This window comes from Athene cunicularia, assembly GCF_003259725.1.
Source record: "Athene cunicularia isolate RWA chromosome 13 unlocalized genomic scaffold, athCun1 chr13_part1, whole genome shotgun sequence".
NCBI classification, from domain to species: domain Eukaryota; kingdom Metazoa; phylum Chordata; class Aves; order Strigiformes; family Strigidae; genus Athene; species Athene cunicularia.
This window is the reverse complement of record NW_020799117.1, coordinates 17,450,777-17,472,232: the sequence shown is the minus strand read 5'-3', so window position 1 is coordinate 17,472,232 and position 21,456 is coordinate 17,450,777. Positions and strand designations below refer to the sequence as shown.

Here is a 21,456-nt window from a genome sequence, read left to right as displayed (position 1 = left end):
GTAGCATTTCATGGGTTATTATTCAGCCTACTGCTGTGTACAAACTACATGAGTATAACAACAACATCCAGTTGGAAAAATCTCTACGTGTAAAGCTACAGTCTTTGTATGTTCCATGAATATTTCTACCCTGTCCTACAAATGTGTTATAACACAGAACTAAATCAACCTTTTCGCCTTCTTTACTGGAGGGATTCTGGATTAGGTATTATCTTGGTTGCGGAGGGAGGGAGACAAAAGGAAGAGAGTAGACGCAGAGTACATTTAATCCCTGCTTTTGCAACTATAAGCTTGGTAGAAAGCTGATTCCTGAAGCATGATCTGCTCTTTCCATACAAAATAATACAAATGCATTCGCCATTATTTAGAGCAATGTTCTAGTGCGTGATTGTCAACCACACCCAAAGTTGCTAAGGCTTGCTGGGTTTAAAGTTTATTTTTAAATTTAATCTAACAATATGGGTTTTTATCCATGTAAAAAGTTTAGTCTTCAATTGGATATGCTATAGTGCAACTTTGCAATAAGATGATAAATTCAATATTAATAGTAAATAATTTTACTGAATTAACAGATTTAATTTAGTAAATATTGAGGGAAAGAAGCTAAGAAAATTACTGACAAATTTCAATGCATTTTTTAAAAACTATTTTTGTGTTTCTTTTAAATAGAATTGTAAGTAAATTAAGTCAAGAAATAAACAGAAATGAAGGGCGGCTATCCTTCTTTCCAAAATGGTAAGTAATGCAATTCAGCTTTCTTTTTCAAAGCTTTCAGATATGTCTTTTCTGGACTGTTTTCCATTTGATCAGTAATAGCTTGGTCAGAAGGACAGCCTGGAAACTATATAAAAGAAAACTGTTTTGTTAATGTCATCTGTTAAGAATAGCAAAATCTGAGCCCATGAACACCCTAGATACTTCTGCCATTTCTGGAACCAAGTAACATCCAAATTTCATACAATTTTCCACCTGAGTAAATGAATCTTTAGGAATGCTATAAAGCCTAGGCACATACTATTGCACTAATAAATAATCGTTAATGCATTTCACAGACCTATAAATCATTACAATTTTTAGTACTTTATGACTTATCATTGAATATTTTTGCAATAGAAAAGGAGCAAAAATTGCAAGAAAATTGCATGAAAAAAGAATAGTTTATATTCACACACAATGAAAATCTAAGTCTAGTCTACATAACATGGTTTTACATCATCTGATAACACGATTTTACACCTTTGCGTTAACTAGAGTTCAAAACTAGAATTGAAAACCATAAAAATATTTATCAACCCTAAAAATATTTGAACTTGACTTTCAGCAGCTTGAATGGAATTAGTAAAGAACGTTTCTATTTTCAGGACCAGGGCCTCTGATAAATTTATTTACTGAGTCCCGTTGTTTCTAAACACTCAACCACACTGACTTGAATTTTTTTCAAGACAGTTTAGCTTACATCGGGATCCTGTATGTGAAATATGTAGTGTGTTTTTTAGCATTTTGGGCACAGTTAAACTCATATATACAAACTTCATTCTGTTAAAGTTAACTCTTACCTTTATTCACAATATATTTTAGTATGCTTCAAATATTTAAGAACTGCAAATGGAAGGAATTTATTTCTTTTGTATCTTTGTTGTAGGGGCCAAACACAAAAAAGTCCTGAAAATCCAGGTAAGTATGTACTGGCAGATAGTCTCTAAAACCAGAAAGTGTTTTAAAATATTAAAATATTAGATTAATCCTTGCAGGGCAGAGTAAATGGGAGGGGGGCAGGGGAAGAGAACCCAAAACAATAATCAGGGAAAGATGAGAGCACAAAGAATTTGCAAAAGGAATAAAGAGTAGTTAAAGGAGAACAATAAGAAAAAATATTTTTAAAATAGAAAAAAGATTGTGAAGAAAGGCAAGAGCAGAGACATTTACATGAACATCCCCAATCTTCCTTCCTTTAAACCAATACATGGTATTAGTCCTTATATATTTCAACCCCTCTGCCCCTACTCCTAGCAGCACCCTGTATTAGAGAGGTAAGCTTCTAGATGTCTGCTGTGTTCTGAATTATTATTTCATTTGTTTTCTTAGTATGCCACAGGTACTTAAAAACTTCTGCAAGCTACCATGTTCCCCCAGTCCTACTGAAATTAAAAAAAGCCTTTTGAGATGAAAGATAAATAGTATTAAACAAAGAGATAAGAATTTTGTGCTCATTCTGAAAGCATCCTATTTCAAATTATGTTTAACACTGGAAGTATAGGACAAACTTGAAGTGGCAGCACATATTTCATACAAGGATAACTATACTCTTAGTTTTGAATCAGTGTTATTTGTAGTACCTTTCATGACAGCTTGCCTGCCTTTCAAAAACCTTCCTTGTTCCTGTGACATAGTATTCTGATTCAGAACTGATCTGGGATTTGTTGTGTCCTTTTTGTCAAGTTATGTCTTGATGGTTTGAAGTTGTACATGCTAAGAAGTCTGTGGTTATGCTTCTTTACACAGGATACAGTCAAGAAGATGGTGGCTGGTCTTCATTTGTGAGTATACAAAACCTAATGGTTGAATGGATTACCTCTTCCATAAAGTCTGTAATTTCTGGCATTATCTGCTTTGGGGAGCACGGATGGAGTGAGCAATGGCAGGAGGCATAAGAATGAGGAGAAAGAAGCAGGAGCATGAATGACTGGAGAGCTGCATGCAAATTTCATCTGTGAGAAAAGGGTCTCCCCCAGTAAGGCAGGGCAGAGAATGGCAGTCCTATACCACTGCCTCAAGTAGAAGCTCACAGCCTATGACCAGGTCTCCACAGAACCTTAGCTCAATTTTATATACCTATTCCATGCTCTTAGAAGAGGTGGCTAGTAAAGGAATGTTTGCTATGTTGTTCAGTGGCAAATTATTATTTTATTCTTCAGAGTTGATTTGATGAAGAATCTATTTTTTTAAAGCCAATTAGACTGCAGAAGTTTCTTTTGCCTTTCAGCATAGAAAATGCATCGGTAAATGTCATTGGTGCATACACAACTAAACTAACAAGTGAATAAGCTGACTGAGGCACAGTCCAGGGTTATGAAGATCTCTTAAACTGACCATTGCCAATGTTTTGGTTTTTTTTTTTTCCAAAAAGTTAGTGACTTTTAAAAACCACTTGCTACTAAGTTTGCAGGAGATATGCTGCTATTTTAGGAGCACAAAAGGTAAAACTAACCACCTATAGAGCACCTGAGCTTTCTGTCAATACAGAGCTAGTCTGGAACTTTCAGTCAAGATACCAATGACAAACTGAATATTCTTTTTCTTGTGAGCATTGGTGGATTGCACAGATGTGTGCAATGACTGCTACCCTATTTTCACTGTGATCTTACTAGGTCCTACAAATTGTATTAAGCTGGTTTGGTTTGGGTCAGTGGAGGGCACCAAATTTCATATCAAAGACCTCATTTTTTCTGAAGCATTTTTAAATAGTTGAGTTGCAGGCTGTAGAGTGCATGCTATTAAGAATGAATATCAACAGGCATCAACTCCTCCTCCAAAGTGTTTCTAGGAAGCACTGAATTGTTTGCTGATGCCTTGTCTGTTACCAAAGGCACTGTGCATTTCAATAAACTATCATCTGATCTTGAGACCTTCCACTGCAGTTGTTATAAAATGATGCTTGTTTCCTTTCTTAACTGTTGTGTGCTGTATGCATTAATAAGATGCTGCTTCCTTTCCCCATTTTATTTCAACATTTTTTCACTTAAACTGGTTTTAAAACCTTGATACACTCCGGAGTGAAAAATACCACAGTGAAAGGCCACAAGGAAATTGCACTGATGTGTTTAGTATCTTGTTACAGCACCCATCTTTTATGTACATTTGCCAGGATGAAGATGATGACTATGAAAGCCCTGATGATGACCAGGAAAAGGAAGATGAGGCTGACTATGAATCACCAACAGAAGAAGCTGAGGAAGCAGAACATGACAGTGATGGCTATGAACCACCTCCATCCAATAATGATGAAGCACACCACAATGTCATATTTCCTGCCAAGTCACTTGCAAACAACACAGATTATATAGGTAATTAATGAGAATTAAGTGTTGTTATTAATTTTTAAATGATGTTTTCACATATTACCAGTCACATTCTAGATGGCTGGTAATTGAATATAGAAGATTTTTCCTTGGAGTCAACAGTACAGTTCATGAACAAGATTAAGTGACCCAGACTTACAGCATGTCAGTACCTTTGTGCCTTTTAAAGCTAAATTTTCTACTTCAGACAAGCTCTGTTGGATTAAAGATTAATTTTGTGTGATATGTGTGTTATTTGGCCTTTGAGTTGAATCCGCATGAAGTTATGCGCATACTGTATTAGCTTTGGTGGTGCAATCTTGAACAGACCAAGTTGTTACAATGGTGGCAAAAACTCTAGTGAAAACTGGGAAAAGAAAAGATCAGATTTCTCTGCCTGTCATTTTTTAAATGAAGCGGGAGTACAAAAATGCCATCTAGACTGGCTGGTGTTTCATGGTCACTGCACTGAAGTGAATGAAAATAAATGGTGTGAGCCAACGGACTAGCAGATAGTCACCTCACCACCAAAGGAAGAGATGAGCCTGTAACTTCCAATACAACATTAATCATAAAGCAACTGTCCATTATATAGTAAACCAATATCTCTATGATATATTGTGTATGTAGGTTATTGCAAGGGCTCTTTTTCATAAAGATCTAATGGGAATAAAATAACCAAACTCTATATAATTGTTTAGTTTGGGATTTTTGTTTTCTTTAGACAGGCCTCCAACAACTAGATCATCACATCAGCCTCCAGTACCACCCCAGCGACCTGGCCCATCCCCAGTACCAGCCTCATTTGGGGGAAGAGGTGCTTCTGTATGTTGCTCTCTTGATATTTCACCTATTTCCTTTGCCAGTACCTTCTTAAGAATAATGCCATTTTTATTCAGATAGTGTAGGCAGAAGAATTTCAGTCATCAAAATAGATTTGAACTCTGTTACAGGGTGGCCATTTTTTTATGAAACAATTAACTTTGTGGGACAAATATATTAAATTATTTCCCATTACTTGGATGTTTCTTACACTGGAAATTTGTACCCACTTGTGAATGCTTCTCCCATGTAAATTACAGATTTGTAATAGAAGCCTGTGTTTCTGTGATATTTGTAAAAAGAAAAAAAAGTTAAATCTTTCCCAGCTATACTTCTAGCAATTGTCCAATTGAACTAAGAACACATAAAAGTATAAGAGACTGTATGATTAGAACCTTAATGACCTAGATTTTTTTCCTTTTCTTGGTACTGTGAATGCTTCAAAATTGCAAGTTGTTGTGTTATTTACAACTGGCACTAATGGTTCACTGTATGCCAGAAGAAATATACATTAGACCTATCCAAGTACACAAGTAAAGGTAATTTTAGGATGTGATAGAGGGATTTTTGGTCTGACCCACTGTCATAGTTCATATATATAAAACACACAGGATTCCAAGGTGTCATGAGTTCTCAAGACTGCTGTCCTAAATTGCTGCTCTATTTTTTTGGAATAAGAATTGGGAGGCATTTGTCTCGAAGTCTAGGTTTAGATGCAAACATCTTTTGCAACTACTGACAGTGCAATGCTGTTTCACCCCAGCTCTCCCAGGAACAAAGAACAGCCCCTTCTCCCCCTGCCTCAGTCAGCAACAGTCAGTAGCACAGACTTTATACATATTTCTCAACCTCAAATTTACACCCACTAATTTCAATACCAGTTTTGAAATCTAACACCTGCTGCATTGAAGGGGCAAAGATACAAAAGCATTGTTGAAACTCCTGTTTTTTTCTTTTGACAATACTCATGCCCTCCCCAAAGATAATATCCCACTAGAATATTTCTTGTGAGGTGAAACAGATGAAACCAGTTCTGCACCTGACAAAAAAAGCACATACGTAGGTCATTCTTCAGGAGCGTTAATGGCTCCTATCCTTCCTGCGTTGAGCAGAGACCTTGTGCTGTACCAAAGACTGACAGATCTAGTGTGGTTAAGATACTAAAATTAAAACAGAAAGGTGAAGACACACTTTAACCACATGCAAAATATTTGTTTTAGCTACCAGCTTTTCCTCCACCACCAAGCAACAATGACTTGAGTAGAGACAGGAATATCAAGCCTTTGAAACGTAAGTACAGCTGGTTTTCTCTTGGTAAAGCTTTTCCCATGGGCTATATAGCACTTCACTTTTGTCTAGATCTCCTCAGTTCCACTCTCCTCTACTATTTATACAGAGGCCTCACTTGTTATTCTGAGAAGTAACACCAATTCGTGGCTATGCCAAAAAAAAAATAGGTATATTGACCCATACTAGCACATTATCTTACACAGCTTTTGTGTTTAGCCCCAGCTCCTTCAATAGACAGAAGCACAAAACCACCACTGGATCGCCTTGCTCCACCTTTTGAAAGAGAAAGCCCCGTATCAGGTCAGTATGTGCTTATGCTAATAACAATAGGGCTTTTTTAACTATTCAAAAATATCAGTTTGAATATCTTTCATGCAAAAGAACAAGACTCAGCCAATTGTATCTAGAAAGTAGCAACCCTAGCTCAGGACTAGTTGAACAGAAAGACATTGAGATCACTGTGCAATAAAGATTTGATGTAATACTTAAGTGAATGAACAAGGAAATAGTAGGTTAAAAGAGGAAGTGGCTTTTGCATACAAAACTCACAAAATGCTGCAACGCTACTATATGTAATCTGGCACCCAGACTTAAAAGAATGCTGAGAACCGAAAAAATGGGAAAAAAAGGCATTTCTTTAAGTCCTGAAAACTGTATTTTACAAAGACTCTAAAGAGACTACTCTATGATGTTTACTTACTATCTAAACACTTTAGTCTGTATTATAATGGCATAAGTGTCCAGTAATTCAAAGTTGAACCATAGAAACTATGATTATAAAACATGACACTTTTTGAAAATTTAACATTTTTCTTTAATAAGAGATATTGATATGTTGCCATCTCTTGCAAATATTTTCCTGGCTTACATCTTGGAGTCTGAGTGCTTCAATCTGCAAAATTCACTTTCGATGATATTCAAAACTTGTTTGTTTCATAGAAAGTTAAATTATCTTAACTTTAATTTTTTTCTAAATGTAAGCTTTTACTATTTTCAGGGAGGAAGCCAGGCTTTCCTGAAAAGGTAAGGTCTTTCTTGTTTGGTGCATATTGATGTTTTTCACCTATTTTGATACACTTACACATTCTCTTAACTATTTCTTGTTTTGCAGCCTCTGACTTCACAGCTCAGGTAAGAGTTTTGCCTCTGGAAACGAGACTTTTGATGTCAGTATTAACCAGTTATTAGTAAGCAGCTTTTTGCCTTTATTTGATCATTTTGCTCCTGCTTTAGATCCCTTGGAGAACAACTAGCAATGATGCCAAAACCTCCTGTCCCACCAAGCGACAGGTATGAAAGAGGCAATCCAGCTCCTCTAAGGAAGCAACCCCCTGTAAAGTAAGTGTCCATTTAATTGAAATTTAATAAAGGATAAATTAAATTTAACAAAAATGTGAATAAGCAACACAGGATAGTATAATTTACTGCTACTGCACGACAGCAATATCTGCAGATATCAAAGTTTTGCTTTATGAATATGCATGGATGTGCTGTAAGCTACAGAAAACTGAATGCAGAAAAAGCTCTTGTGTCGTATCTGAAACAGGCATTATGTAGGGCATGACTCATTTCCAAGTTGCACAAAAATATATATGACCACCAGATCATATTCTTGCTCTAGGGAACATTCTTTCATAAGTTCTATTGCTATTTTATTTAGGTTGTTAGAAAAAGAAAGCTTTGCTTTCCTACCATTGATTTTACTAGTCTGCAAAACTCCTTAGTAGCAAACAGAATTCTCTAGCAGAACCAGATCATTCTCTAGATATATTGTGGGCTGAACAGTGTGACTGATAAAACGATAAAGTAATTGAGATCTGCTACTCAGCCAGGAAATTTCTAGAGAAGCAAAAACTGGAAAGCTTATCATGTGCTCCGGCAATGTTGCTAAGTACTCTGAGTTCAAGACTTGGAAGTCTAATGTTTCATCATTACAAAAACTTGTTTTAAGCTCTAATCTTATAATCAATTCATCTGACACTTTCCTTGTTGATAGAATCAAGATGGGCTAAGGACTAGCATAACATCTTAGATTATGGCTGAAAATTAGAATCTTAGATACTTTTTTTATGAGGAAAAAATGTTTCTGCATTCATTGGGTCTGTAAAACTTACTAGAAATTCACATCTTAGTTGAAAATATGACCTAATGCACACAAACTGAATGAGTAACATTTCACCTATGATTCATGTTTCATTTTCTCTGTTTCATTTCAGGCAGGGTTGGCCACCACACAAAAAAAATGGAGTAAGTATAGTCTCAAAGCAAAGATTTAAGGGTATAGGGACTACAATAAAATTAAGTACCCATATAAGTTAATAATTCTGGAAAAGGTAAACTAATTTCTTTTAGCAGTTATAATGAATACTCATGGATCTTTCACAGCACATGGTTTCTTTTTGAACAGTTCTATGTCTAGCTCAGTTTAATCACTGAGTACTTTAAGATAACAGGAAGAATTAGACCAGATTTTTTATGACATAGAAGTGATTTTGCTTACACTAGATTTTGGGTTTTTTTTCAGTTTAAGCTGACCTAAGGATTTCACTTTCAGATAACTCTAAGAGCCTACACTTAGTGAAGGAATGAGGAAAGTTTCAGAAACTCTGCTGGGGGTTTCTGACTACTTTGGGTCAAGATCCATTATTTGACATCTACCTCACAGTTTATTTTTAAATAATAGCTGCACATTAATGCAAGAACTTCGAAAATTATTTGGTGTTGCATGAAGATAGAAACCCCAGCATTTTAGATGAAAGTGACAGTATAGATATTAGAGTCCTTGTATACTCAAAATTCACTTTCAGGTTTTTGCTTTGTAAAATATTCCTAAAACCTGTGTTATATGTTACTAAAGTTTATTTTCTTTTGGCTCCCCAGGAAGAAGAAGAAAGTAAGTATTTCTACAGTGATTTGTAAAACTTAAAATCTTTCTTTCTCTTAGTTCTAAAAAAAGTAATTCTCAGAGCTGTTTCTTTAGAGCCATTTCAAAAACTCAGGTTGTATCTTGAAAGGTTTTAGAATGCTTATAAAGTACTTCATGTGCATTTATATATCAAAGCTGCAAAACACAGGGAATCTATAGCTAACAGCTTCCTTCAGTGAGCCAGTTACAAGACAGCAGAATTTCTTATTTTGAAACACCTTCTCGAGATTTGTGATCTGTACACAGCATCAAGCAGCTAGGCATGTAAACCTGGTACGCTCCCAGTTCTTAACAAAACATTCAAACCTGGCTGGTAGTAGTCTTCTGTGTGATGTTATTTACTCTAATGAACACAAGCAGAACTTGTTTCATGTAATAATAGTATTCAGAAATGACTTCAGAATCCTTGTTCTTAAAATTAAGTTGGTAAAGTGGTGCCATAACAGAAACAGAACATTTGGTCAAGTATTTACAAATTATCACTCCCTCTAAGTCTCCATAAAGAATAGGGCTATGTAAGCTGTGCAGAGTGAGGTTGATATGTTCCCCTCTTACCAGTAGTGGAGGTCTAAGGACACTGCAGAAAGAAAATGTTTTATTTTATGCTGTTGTTCATGATAATATGTGAGAAATCTCACAAAGGAATGAAGTTCAAAAAGGTAATTTCAAATCCACTATTTAGAAGCAACATAACATGTGGTTACATGCCACCTTCAGCTTTACAGCAGGTAAGGTATCTGAACTGTGGCTTATCCAAGACAGGAGTTAGAAAATGTAAATATTGCTCAAGCCTGTTCCAGTTTATTTTTAATTTTAATACTTAATTTTAAGTTCTCAGTCGACCATATTAATTTATAATCTATAACTAATATATCAAGGACTCTACAGAATACTTTACTCCATTACGTTTATCTAATTAAACAGCAGTAATGTGGCAGCATTTCTTAACTTTACCTCATTTAAGATTGTCTCACATAAGTTTCCTTCTCTTCCTCTCCACAGCTGCACCCCAAAGACCAGTGCCACAGCTATCTTTGCCCCCATACAGCTCCAATACATTCCCATCCAAATCTATCAAACCTCCACCTAAGCCCGGATCCAACAGCATGCCTGGTGCAGAAAGGTTTGTTTCACCCATTATTGTGTCATTCCTTTTGAATCTCAATCTCTTTGCAATTTAGCAAATAACAGTATGTACGTGGCTATAGGGTTCTCAGATGAACACAAGGTACCTACTTGTAGTAGTCAATTATTTCTCAGGCTATACCCTTGCCTCTACTACATGCTAATCTGTGTTCCTACTATCAAGGGGAATCCTTCATACAACTGAAGCTCTCCATCCAGTGAAGCTGATAATGTACATCAGTCAAGAAAAAAATGTAAATCTCCCAGTTTTATGCCAAGGAAGTATTTTAGGGCCTACATGGTAAAATTTTTCCATTTTTAAGACATGTCTCCCATTGCCTGCAGGATCCATAAGAATAAGCCCTTTTGGGAAGGGATCATCTCCTACAAAACTATGCAGGATGTAGGTCAAAGAGGTCCTTCTTTAAAAGGACTCTGCACACTCTAGGAGCCTAAGTTCTAGAGCTGTGACTATAAATTGGTTCAAAACTGAAAAAAACCTCAACCTTAGTTGTCTATAGAAGAATCTGAAAGAATTTCAGTACCCTTTTGCTAAATTTTACTCTAATGGTTAATAATTCCAATTTAAAATTGTGAACCTTGCTTGAATTATTTTTGTCTTCATTTGCTAGATAGAAGAGACCTTAATTAAATTTTGATTTCTGATGTAGTGTGCAACAGAATTAGCCTTTGAGTTAGTGGGTTCCTTATGTCTAAGTCTGAAGTACATTTTCTAATATCTGTATATTTTTAATGGCTCTTTGAATTCTCACATTTACCATCATCTCCTGGAACTGCTGACATCCCAGTGGAACAAATATTGCAGTAGCAATAGCAAGGTCATATGCAAATACAAACTATTCCTATGATGAACACTTCTGCCTATATTCAAAGAGCGTTGCCAAATTTTGATATAGTAGAGGCTCCCATTTGGCCGATTCTCTTCCAAAAATCAAGTCATGACAGGGTGTTTTTGTTCTGCAAACATAATTAACATATTCATTCCAGAGGTTTTTGTAGTTTGTTCAAGCAAATGAGAAATATGAACTGTACAGGAAAAGCATGCAGGCAGTTTGTTTTAAACAGGTGAAGAAATTAAAAAAAAAAAAAAAAATAGAAATTGAAGATTTGGACTCTTAATTTTGTGAAGCTTTGGATGTAGGTTCTGGGATCAGGCCATGAAAAGAAATTGTACATTTTCTAACAAAAATGCATTAAAATGAACACAGGAGGAAAAGCACAGGCAGATGAAGTGTTATGGTGCGGTGGGTATGAGCTCTGTGCCACTGTCATCTCTTAGCTTACAGAATTGGTTGAGGTTGGCAGGGACCTCTGGACATCCCCTGGTCCAAGCCCGCTGCTCAGGAGGGGCAGCTAGAGCAGGCTGCCCAGCACCATGTCCAGGCGGCTTTTGGGTATCTCCGAAAACAGAGACTCCACATTTCTTGGCAACCTGCTCCAGTGCTCAGTTGCCGGCATAGAAAAAAATGTTTCCTGATGTTTAGAGGGCACCTGCTGTGTTTCAGTTTGTGCCCACTGCCTCTGGTCCTGCCACTGGGCACCCTTGAAAAGAGCCTGGCTCTCCCTTCAGGTATTTATATGCATTAATAAGATCCCTCCTGAGCCTTCTCTTTTTGAGGCCAAACAGTCCCAGGTCCTTCAGTCTTTCCTCATATGTGAGATGTTCCATGCCCTTATCATGCTAGAGACCCTTCACTGGCCTCTTTCCAGTAGCTCCACATTCACAGTTGCAACATTGATGATGAAAAACAGCATTTTCATCAACAGTATTATAGAAGCCACAAGAAAAATTACTCTGTAAGTGGAACTCCATAGAACAAAACATTTAGCAAGCTGTTACCTGTGTTTCCTGCTTTAGGGAAATAAAACAATCATTCCCTGTGAGAACTCAACAAGCTGGAGTAGTTTTCTGCATTGACCCTGATACAGAAGTCTTGGTGGCCCATTACTGATTCTCTCCACATTATTCCCCGATACTGAGCTTCAAGTAAACGTAATGGTGGATTTACTTACACAAAAAGAAGGAAAGAAAAACTAAAAGAAAGAGAAGGTTATCCTCATCCTGCATAGGTCTCAAGAGGATTTCACATTCTTTAGAACAGGCACAAAGTCCAGATCAGTTCTTCAGAGCACAGAAAGGTTGTATAGCAATGCTGTATTTATACTAACTACCTTTTATTTTATTTTTTTTTTTAAACAGTGCTAGAAACCTATCTTCGAGTGGCTCACTACCACCACGCTTACATCTAGGTTTGTATCCTGCATTCCTGCATTTTTTGTACAAAAAATGACTGGAGGTTGAAAGGTGGTTTTGGCGCAGTTAATATAATCTTCTTGTTCTACAGATGTTTCTGGTTGGACTGTAAATGGAAAACTATCAAGTTCTTGAAAGCCATCTTGTGTAACTTAGTCTGAATCTAAGAGTTCTTTTCCCATTAAGTTTGGGCTTACTGCCTAGTTAAACCACTGTCAAAATTTCATATAAGCATCTTTTCAATATAGCTAACACTACTGAGAGCTGAGCAACACTACCTGAAAGATGCTGTGATATACTAATACTCTCAAAAAAGGGAGAAAACACTTTCCATGTGAAATATGGTTATTATTGTTATCTTGTAATAACAAGAAAAAATAAAATAACCTTAGAAATCAATTGCTTTAAAATAATTTTTCACATATGGCAACACCTGCCATTGACTTGGTTCAATTTTGTAGTTGCTATGTGCTAAGAAGGCAAGGAATGCAGAGACAACTTTACTTCTGTCTCTAAAGAAACTGGAGATGCTCGCAACTGCATAATTGTCATTCAGAAGCTAAAAATATGTAACCTCTATTTCAAGTTAATCTGATTTTAAGGAAATCTGAACTGCAAGAGTTCAGTTAAATTCATCCTTGGTGAACAGGGACTTTATGTAAAGAACCTGGTCCTCATACAGTAGCCTAAATCTGATTTCAAATCAATCAAAATGTCTCAGTATCAAAGTGAAATAAATTCTTCATGCCTCATAAAATCAAGATTGTACAACCTGTATGCACTCCACAGATGAAATTATTTTCCTGGTTTTAACAGTTTTTCTACTTTTATATCTTTGAAGGCAACAACAGCAGATCTCCTTCCAGAGGTGCAGCTGATATAAGACCTCCATTGCCAATTCCTAGCAGACAGACAGTTCACCAAACAAACATGGAGGAAGATCAGGTACAAAACATTACAAATATTAACCATAACTGCTAAACACAGCAAATTTTCTGATTTTGAGAGAGAGAGAATGTTTTTCAAAGTTGTTTTTCTAGTTAATAGTCACGTCAGGATGTTAGTAGGTGCTTTCAGTTTCCTCTTCTGTGTCAAACTAGTGCCTTATTCTGTTTTCACCAAGAAAAACAATAGCAAAACCCCAGTAGAATAAAATAAGAAAAATACTTATTTGCTGGATTACTTGTTTAGCACAATTGCCTTTGACTAGCATTACATATTCAGTTCTTCCACAAAACCTTGGCGAGCAAAGAATTCATATCTTGTAAGGGCATTTTTGTTTCACATTTCTTTAAATATGACAAGTTTAGAGCAATACACTCCTGGTGATAACACTGCTGGGCAACTATACATGGCATGTTCAGAGGAAGTCTGTGTTATTGTCTCAGATAATAGTTAAAAAGTAAAAAATAAAATAAAATCATTTTAAGAAACCCCAGAGAAATGAAGGCAAAGGATGCTAGTGTCCCGGGCAGACAAAAGAGAAAATGTCACTTAAAATCTTTTACTGAAAATATTTGGAAATCTTTTTTTATCTAGCTTACTTTCAGACATATTATAGCTAGGTCTTTAATATTTTCAAATTTATCAAAGTGAGTTTTAAAATCATTTAGTGCCACTTATCATCCAGTAATATATACTAGTATAATCCCTGAAGCTCATACCTTCAGAAATCCTGCATATAACCCCAAATATCCCTCACATTCAAATTTCTCTCTATTAGTATGTTGTTAACATCACAGTCTAGTTCACTGACAGCTGACTTTCTCCTTTATCCTCTCTTGCAAAAACCATAGGACTCACTAAATGGTGAATGGTATGTTGCTTATGTTACCCGGCCAGAAGCAGAAGCAGCTCTTCGAAAAATAAACAAGGTACTGTTCAAATTGTTGGTGATTCTCACCATCTGCTAGCTAGATGTCCTTGCAATCATATCTGAAGAGTGAAGGTAAATAACATGGTAAGGTTATAGCCCCAATGTAGATACTTAGAGTAAGGGACTCACCTTGAATATCTTTACTCACATAAAAGTTACACATCTAGTCTAAACCAGCCATGAAGACTTGTTTTCCATAGTCCAAGAGAACAAATTCTGTGTCTCCAGAAAGCAGTTTCACCTCACCTCTCTTATTGAGAAGTGACTTGTTCTCTGGAAATAGTTCTCTGTCGCCAGTGAGGAATTTGTTTCAGATTGCAAGTTTTAGACAGCTTGAATTAGATTAGATGAATCCCAGCCTTTTCTAGGCTATATTTATCAGAAAAATAAGGACAGATTCAAACAGATGAAACCCAGGTTTAACTATGTGTGTCTAGATAAACCAAAGTGTATCCCAACACTGTGGGAAATCTGTTTGTGGTGCTTCAGAGCACAGGCAATGAGCTGAAGACAACTGTACAGCATTTCGGTGACTTGTACTAAAGTCCAGCTTACGAAATCATATCCAATGCCTTTAAGAAAGGGTGTTTCAATGGAAGACTTATTAAAACGGATCTGAAATGAAGAAAAGCAGAGAGAGAGAGAGAGAGAGAGAGAAAGATATCACTGTTTTTACCAAAATTACAGAGATACTATCATTTATTTTGGCTGTCTGCAAATAGATCAGATTTACCAGAAACTAACTTCTTTTCTGGTTAAAGTGATGTGAGGATTGGCCTTTGATATCTTACTTCCTCCTTTAATGGAATCTTTCCCTCATAGAACACCTTTCCTCCCTTCCCTAAAAATCTGCATTTGTATCAGACAGTAAAGTTTTAAGTAGTAAGTTGAAAGATAAAACACTTCAGAAATGACCTAATCTCTGTAATACTGCAGTTTCTCTTACTAAAAGGAAAGAGATTTAAGAAAGAAAAAACACTTAAAAGCATGGGTGTTCTAGTTAAGGTTGTTATGCTGATCAAACCCAGAAGTGACGTTTATTTGTCATCTTTCATCTTTCAGGATGGAACGTTCTTGGTAAGAGACAGCTCAAGAAAAACAGCTACTCATCCATATGTACTGATGGTGTTGTACAGAGATAAAGTATACAACATCCAGATTCGTTACGAGGAGCAAAATCACATATATTTGTTAGGAACTGGCTTAAAAGGAAAAGAGGTACTGTGTGTTCTTCACTCCCCTTCCTCTTACAGTATCCTCTGTCTCAGTCTTAAGTGTCGGGATAATTCACCTAGCAGCTGTTTTACTCCAGAGGAATTCTACTTATTGTCTTAGACTTATTCCTGATAGAGCATGTTACTGCTGGAAGTAACTTCAGATTCTCCTATTTGCACTCAGGGAATGAAGGGATAGTCTTAGAATACAGCTATTAGAAATCCATATATATACACACACACACACACACATGTGGTTAGGGAACTTTTATTTATGACTAAGATACCAGATAAGGGAAATATACAGTTGAGAGCAAATCCATATCTGCCAATTTGACTGCTTTGCTCCCAGACTGCTGGTTTACTTATATCCAGTGATACTGCATTGGATTTACTGGCACCAGACAGACTCAGTCAGCAGTTTTGATCAAGTCGGAACTCTGAATTTATTAGTCAACTTTCTGAAAATTCAAGTGCAATCATGTCAAACAGAATGTACTAAATAGACCACGACTGCATAAATTAATTATACAACATTGCAGTAAATCGTATAGACACTAGATTAACAGTTATTGATCTACAGATTGTGGCAGGATTGAAAACAGCTGATCTGATAGTATTTATTGCATCTTATAAGATGGCTAAATATTTAGAGCTTAAAAAAACCTCCAAACTATTACTAATAATTCTGACATTTTTTTATCATGCCTTCTCATTTTTTTCTATCCAACAGGATTTTTCTTCTGTAGCAGATATCATTGATTACTTCCAAAGAACACCTCTTCTTCTGATTGATGGAAAAGACAGAGGCTCAAGAAACCAGTGCATGTTAAAATATGCCGCAGGACATGTTTAACTGAGACCTTAAGGAAGAGCACATATAGTATTGAAGCCTACTGAAGTTTGTAAACTTCAGGGTATTTCCTTTTTCAGCAAACTAAAATCATGAAGTCATAAAATATCCTTTTAATTTTATGTAAAAAGGACAACATTATTTTTAAATTATGCCTTAAATGCAGTACTCTATAAATCTGGTTTTCCTACAATGTGTTTATTACTGTCTACTAATCATAGTGTACATGAGAATTTTTATCTTCCAACATATGTGTCTATTCTTGAAATTATTTCCATGTCAAATTAGAGGACCCAGAAATAAATACCAATACAAGCTTCTGCTTTCATAGGAGGAAAAAACATAAGCTATTTCTCAAATCAGAACTGCAGCAGCAATTATGTTATGCATATAGAGTAGACCCAAACCTTGTCAAATTTGAGTAGACAAAAGACAAGAAAAGCCCGTTTTTTTTCCCCTGATCCACTTCCCAGTAAATCTATCTATGGCCACTTCTATGAAAAGAGTGGGACTCTCACCTGGACCCTAAAGACATCTAGGTTTCAGTGACTCTAGAAAAAATCCTCAACCCTGGATCTGCATCTGTTTGTCAAGATCTACGTCTGTGCTATGAAAATGCCTTTGTTCACAGTATTCTAGAAAAATAAAATATCTGCAGATATCATGTTCTCTCTGCCATACTGCTGATGATTCATTGATGGCATGTCTTAGCCCACAAATTGGAATAACATATCTTTGAGAATCCTCTAACCTCACCCAGAAACAAGCTTTTCTCCCTTAACACAGACCTCTCTTTAGCTGTGTTTTTCTGACTTTAAATCATGCAAGTATTTTTATAGTAGACATATCAACAAGATTATCATCATGTGATTCCTAATTGGCAGAACACACCCAAATCTCTTAGAAGACAGACACTATCAGGCTAAACTTAGTTCCTCTTATATAACTGCTTTCTGTTTCTAGTGTAATTTTTTCAAGAAAAACAATGTTCCCAGTTCCAAAATATAAGTTGCAGCTGAGGACCATTGAAGCATACTATATTAAGAGTTTTTCACTCTCCTTTGGTAAGTGGGATTTATCCAACTCTTTGCCTTGGTTTTCTAGTAACCTTTGTTTTCTGACAAGACCTTGGTTTGATAATTATATTACACATTGTCATGCTTTTTCTCCTTTAAAGCCATTTGTGTGTATATCATTTGAAACACTTGAAACAAAATTCAAGACAAAAAAATCTTCCATGTAATCTGTATAGCTTCTCAGATAAAATAATCAGATTTCATAAACAGTTTTAAATATATATGTTTTGTAAAGGTTATCTTCCTTCTAATACATTTAGCTAGGAACTGGAATTCAAAGTTTGTGAATTTCATTTCCATGCAACTATGAGTCAAAACAAAAGATGAAAATTAAAAAAGTTCTTCAGCTGACAAAACCTGTTTCTAGCCCAATATTTAAGAGCTTACTACTAATCTTGCAAAAGAAAAGTCACTTATGTATGTTTTTCAAAAAAAGCTAAAATTAAGAACAACATCCCCCATATTACCACTGATTCTGAGAGCTGGAGTTTGTGATTCTATTCCATTGCACTGCCTTGAAAAGTCTGACAACCTAGAAATACCTCCTATGGAATTGTGTTTTATTAGTTTTAAATCATCTCATTAGCAAAAAAAGAAGAAATATAGATCAGCATAACAAAGTATAAAACTTTATTTTTTTCAGCAGAGTAAAGCTTGATTTGATTATTCAGATAAATATATTTTTATATGAATAGAAACACATCTCAACATTCAAACATCTACAAGTAACGTATGATTGAATGTCAATTGCAATGAACTACATGAAAATACTGGCTACTCAAATTTTGGGCCAAGAAGATTTTTTAGGCCACTAAATCTTTCTTTTTTAGCTAGCTGCATTAGAAAGTCACTACAGAAACTAGAATGAAAGTATTTTCAGTTTGCCAGAAGTAATCTGCTCTTTGTCCCCCTTCCTCGGCAGCATGTTTAGAATGAGGAAGGCAGATCAAATGACGAGTTGCAGTTCCTCCTTTACTGTTTTTTATCCCACTTTCCAGAGCACAACTGAGATAAGAGAGCGATGACTTGACTTAAAGTTAAAATATTTTGTTACTGTTCCAATATGTCTTTGTTTAAAAGGAGACAACCACATGTGAAAAACTTCATGCTCAGTTTCCTTACCTTTCTAGTTAATGGTATCAGTCTTTCCAGCCCTAGTGGGCTTAATTTGGGTTTAAAAAAAAAGGTCTCATAATCAATAACCTACTTACAGCATTTTTCCACTCCACGTTTTCAGTTTAAAATAAAAATAGCCTAACTGCAGGAAACCATACGATTGCTTTACAGTTCAAACTGAAGCAGTATTAATAGAAGACGATGCATGAAAATGGATATTATTACCTAATCTGTCAAACTCCATTTTTTTTCTTCAGCTTCTCTTAAATCTTTGGCCTTCAAAGGATGGCTGAAATTCAAAATAAGGTCACAAAGCAGTAGCTGGCTTTCCACTGAAAGACAAAGGGCAGTGTATCATCATTGTATTTATTGAATGGCAGATGCTAAGTGAATGGCAAATTATATACAGCAGTTTCTGAAGGGTTTATCAAGTCTCAAAAATGTGAAGAGTTGCCTTGTTTTGTTTACTTCAAGACGGTTAAATAAAGCATACAGGTAATATTTCTGTGAGGATACTATTATTGTTCCTGCAATGGACTGACTTTGAGCACCTAACAGATTTTTTCCATGGCTAGCTAACATGATTCCATTTTTATGTAACTACAGTTTCATTCATTTTTCAAAACAAAAGAGCAACTGTATTGTTTCATTAGATTCAAAACCAGTTGTATAACACAGAAAAGCAAGCCATTCACAACTGCACATTTTTTAAAACAATGCCTTAAATGCTGCTTATTTAGCTGGATGATGAACTCAGAATTACCATTTAATTTCTTTAGCTCATTGGACATTTTGTCAACGTTTTTAATTGCAGCTTCAAGGTTAAACTGCTGATCAGCATCATTGTTTTTGAACACCTGTGTGAAATAGAAACAAAACATAACTGGCCATGTACATGTGACTCAAACTCAGTAATCCAACTAATCATAATGACATTTTTTCTTTGATTTTCTAAAATAATATTTTAAATAAAACTGCTCCCCTTTATAGTTATGCACTTAGATATGGCAAATTGCATCCACTGAAGACAAGTTCCTCCTTTCTTTCCTTCCCCCCCCCCCAAAAAAAAAAACACCAGCATTTTAAAAATTTTTCTTTTCAACCATACTTTTCCTATGGAATATAAAATGAAAATTAATCACAGCGTAATATTCAGTCAACCACAAGATGGAGGTATTGTGACATTAACATGCACAAAAGAAATAAATGTCACTATTAGCAATGAATATTAATAAATATGCTAATACCTGCCCAGGAACACTTATATCTGTATAGGTAATTATTTTATAACCAACATATTTTTGCTTATTTTGGAGATCATATTCCCCTCCTTTAACAATTAAAATAACAATCAAAATCTGGAGACCATTAGGACTAGAAACCCTTTGAAATTAAGTATAATATAAATTTTTAATTTTATACTACACTCTTTCTTAGGATATTTTTTTCCTTAGGAAAAATATTAAAATTACACATATCATGTTTTCTGGCCTAGTTAAAAGCTATTTGTCATTCAGGAAGTCTAAAAATAAAATCTGGAAAAACTCTGGGTGATTCATAAATAATGCTCCCTGTGTAGAACACCTCAGCACACTGAGAAACATGACCAAATAATCAAACTTACATTTAATATGGATTCTTCATCCAAGTGCCTCTTCCCTTGAGACAGTGGTTTTGCACTGAGGTCATCAGCCAGGGCCAAAGATCCTAAAAGGACAAACCCCAAATAGTTATGGAATAGTATCTATGTATATTATATATATAAAAATATATGATCAATAATATATACGAATGTATATCTCAAATGTAAATTAACATTTGATAAATATAATGACCAGACCTTATTTTCATTAGTGCTATTTGCAAGTAGAGTGTAAGTGGTCGAACAGTTTTAATTCTTGAGGAAAAATAAAATCTTGGATTTTATGCTGTCTTTTAGAGACAGTGTTTCTGAAATTTTTTAGGGGTTAAACATGGAATTACTAACAGTGAGTCTAAAGCACACACATAAATGAAGTGTTGGATGTCTGCTGGTCAATAACAGAGCTGAGATTAAATACCAGATCCCTGGGCTGGCTCTTCCGCCATTTGCTCTGCTCTGCTCTCCTCACGTATTAGGCCGTGGTCAGGCAAATTTAAGTGTATGATGTCACTGGAAAGCTGTTTCAACACGGGGAAAAAAAAGAGTCGATTTCACACTGGTACTGTCTGTGTTCAGAAAGTGCAATGAAATTAGCTGACAGGGCAGACAAAGGAGCTGCCCCTCCTCTACCGCCCCGAGATGGCCTGTGGTGAGAGCCAAGCCCCCTGTGGGGCTCAGGAGGACGCACCCGCCCACCCCCCGCGCAGGGCACCGCCGCTGCTGGCTGTGGGCCGCTGTGAACGTGGCTGCCATGAAGCGTGGCCGCTGTATGGGAGCCCCAGGGGCTGGAGCGTTCCCTGTCGGCAGAGGCTCCCTGGCCAAGCAGTGGTGCCGCAGCGTGCCTCGCGGGAGGGCCCACGGGCTGAGGGGGAGCGCGGGCAGCTGCCTCACGGGTGGGTCAGGCCGTGGTGACCGCCCTCTGCTGTTCTCAGGGTGCTGCGGGGGTACGCGGCGAGGCAGAGGCTCAGCACGGAGCCCGCCGTGGCGTGCAGGCACACGGAGCCTCGCACCGCCCGCCGCGCCGGCGCCCACCGCCCAGCTCCCGGGGGTGGCGTGCGGGGATGGCGCAGCTGCTCCCGAGGGCCGCGCCGGTGGCACAGCCAGGCCTCCCAGTTACCCCGTTCCCCGGCACGCTCGCTCGCAGAACACCAGATACCACAGGGGGGTGCTCCAGCTCCCCTGC

The 21,456-nt window shown here is 36.6% G+C and overlaps 1 protein-coding gene across 1 annotated transcript in view; it reads left to right on the top strand.

Annotated features, from left to right (window-relative positions):
* The window catches only part of LCP2 (lymphocyte cytosolic protein 2), a 33,635-nt gene extending 16,002 nt beyond the window's left edge, over nt 1-17,633 (top strand). Inside the window, exons 4-21 of the mRNA XM_026858167.1 lie at nt 670-735; nt 1,643-1,674; nt 2,503-2,537; nt 3,866-4,064; nt 4,783-4,883; nt 6,101-6,170; nt 6,387-6,470; nt 7,168-7,193; nt 7,282-7,301; nt 7,404-7,508; nt 8,387-8,417; nt 9,051-9,063; nt 10,099-10,219; nt 12,443-12,492; nt 13,338-13,441; nt 14,293-14,370; nt 15,435-15,590; nt 16,320-17,633. Coding sequence (XP_026713968.1) covers nt 670-735; nt 1,643-1,674; nt 2,503-2,537; nt 3,866-4,064; nt 4,783-4,883; nt 6,101-6,170; nt 6,387-6,470; nt 7,168-7,193; nt 7,282-7,301; nt 7,404-7,508; nt 8,387-8,417; nt 9,051-9,063; nt 10,099-10,219; nt 12,443-12,492; nt 13,338-13,441; nt 14,293-14,370; nt 15,435-15,590; nt 16,320-16,442 — 1,414 coding nt within the window. The 3' untranslated portion in view covers nt 16,443-17,633. The remainder of the gene's footprint in view (nt 1-669; nt 736-1,642; nt 1,675-2,502; nt 2,538-3,865; nt 4,065-4,782; nt 4,884-6,100; nt 6,171-6,386; nt 6,471-7,167; nt 7,194-7,281; nt 7,302-7,403; nt 7,509-8,386; nt 8,418-9,050; nt 9,064-10,098; nt 10,220-12,442; nt 12,493-13,337; nt 13,442-14,292; nt 14,371-15,434; nt 15,591-16,319) is intronic.
* The last annotated feature ends 3,823 nt before the right edge of the window (nt 17,634-21,456 follow it).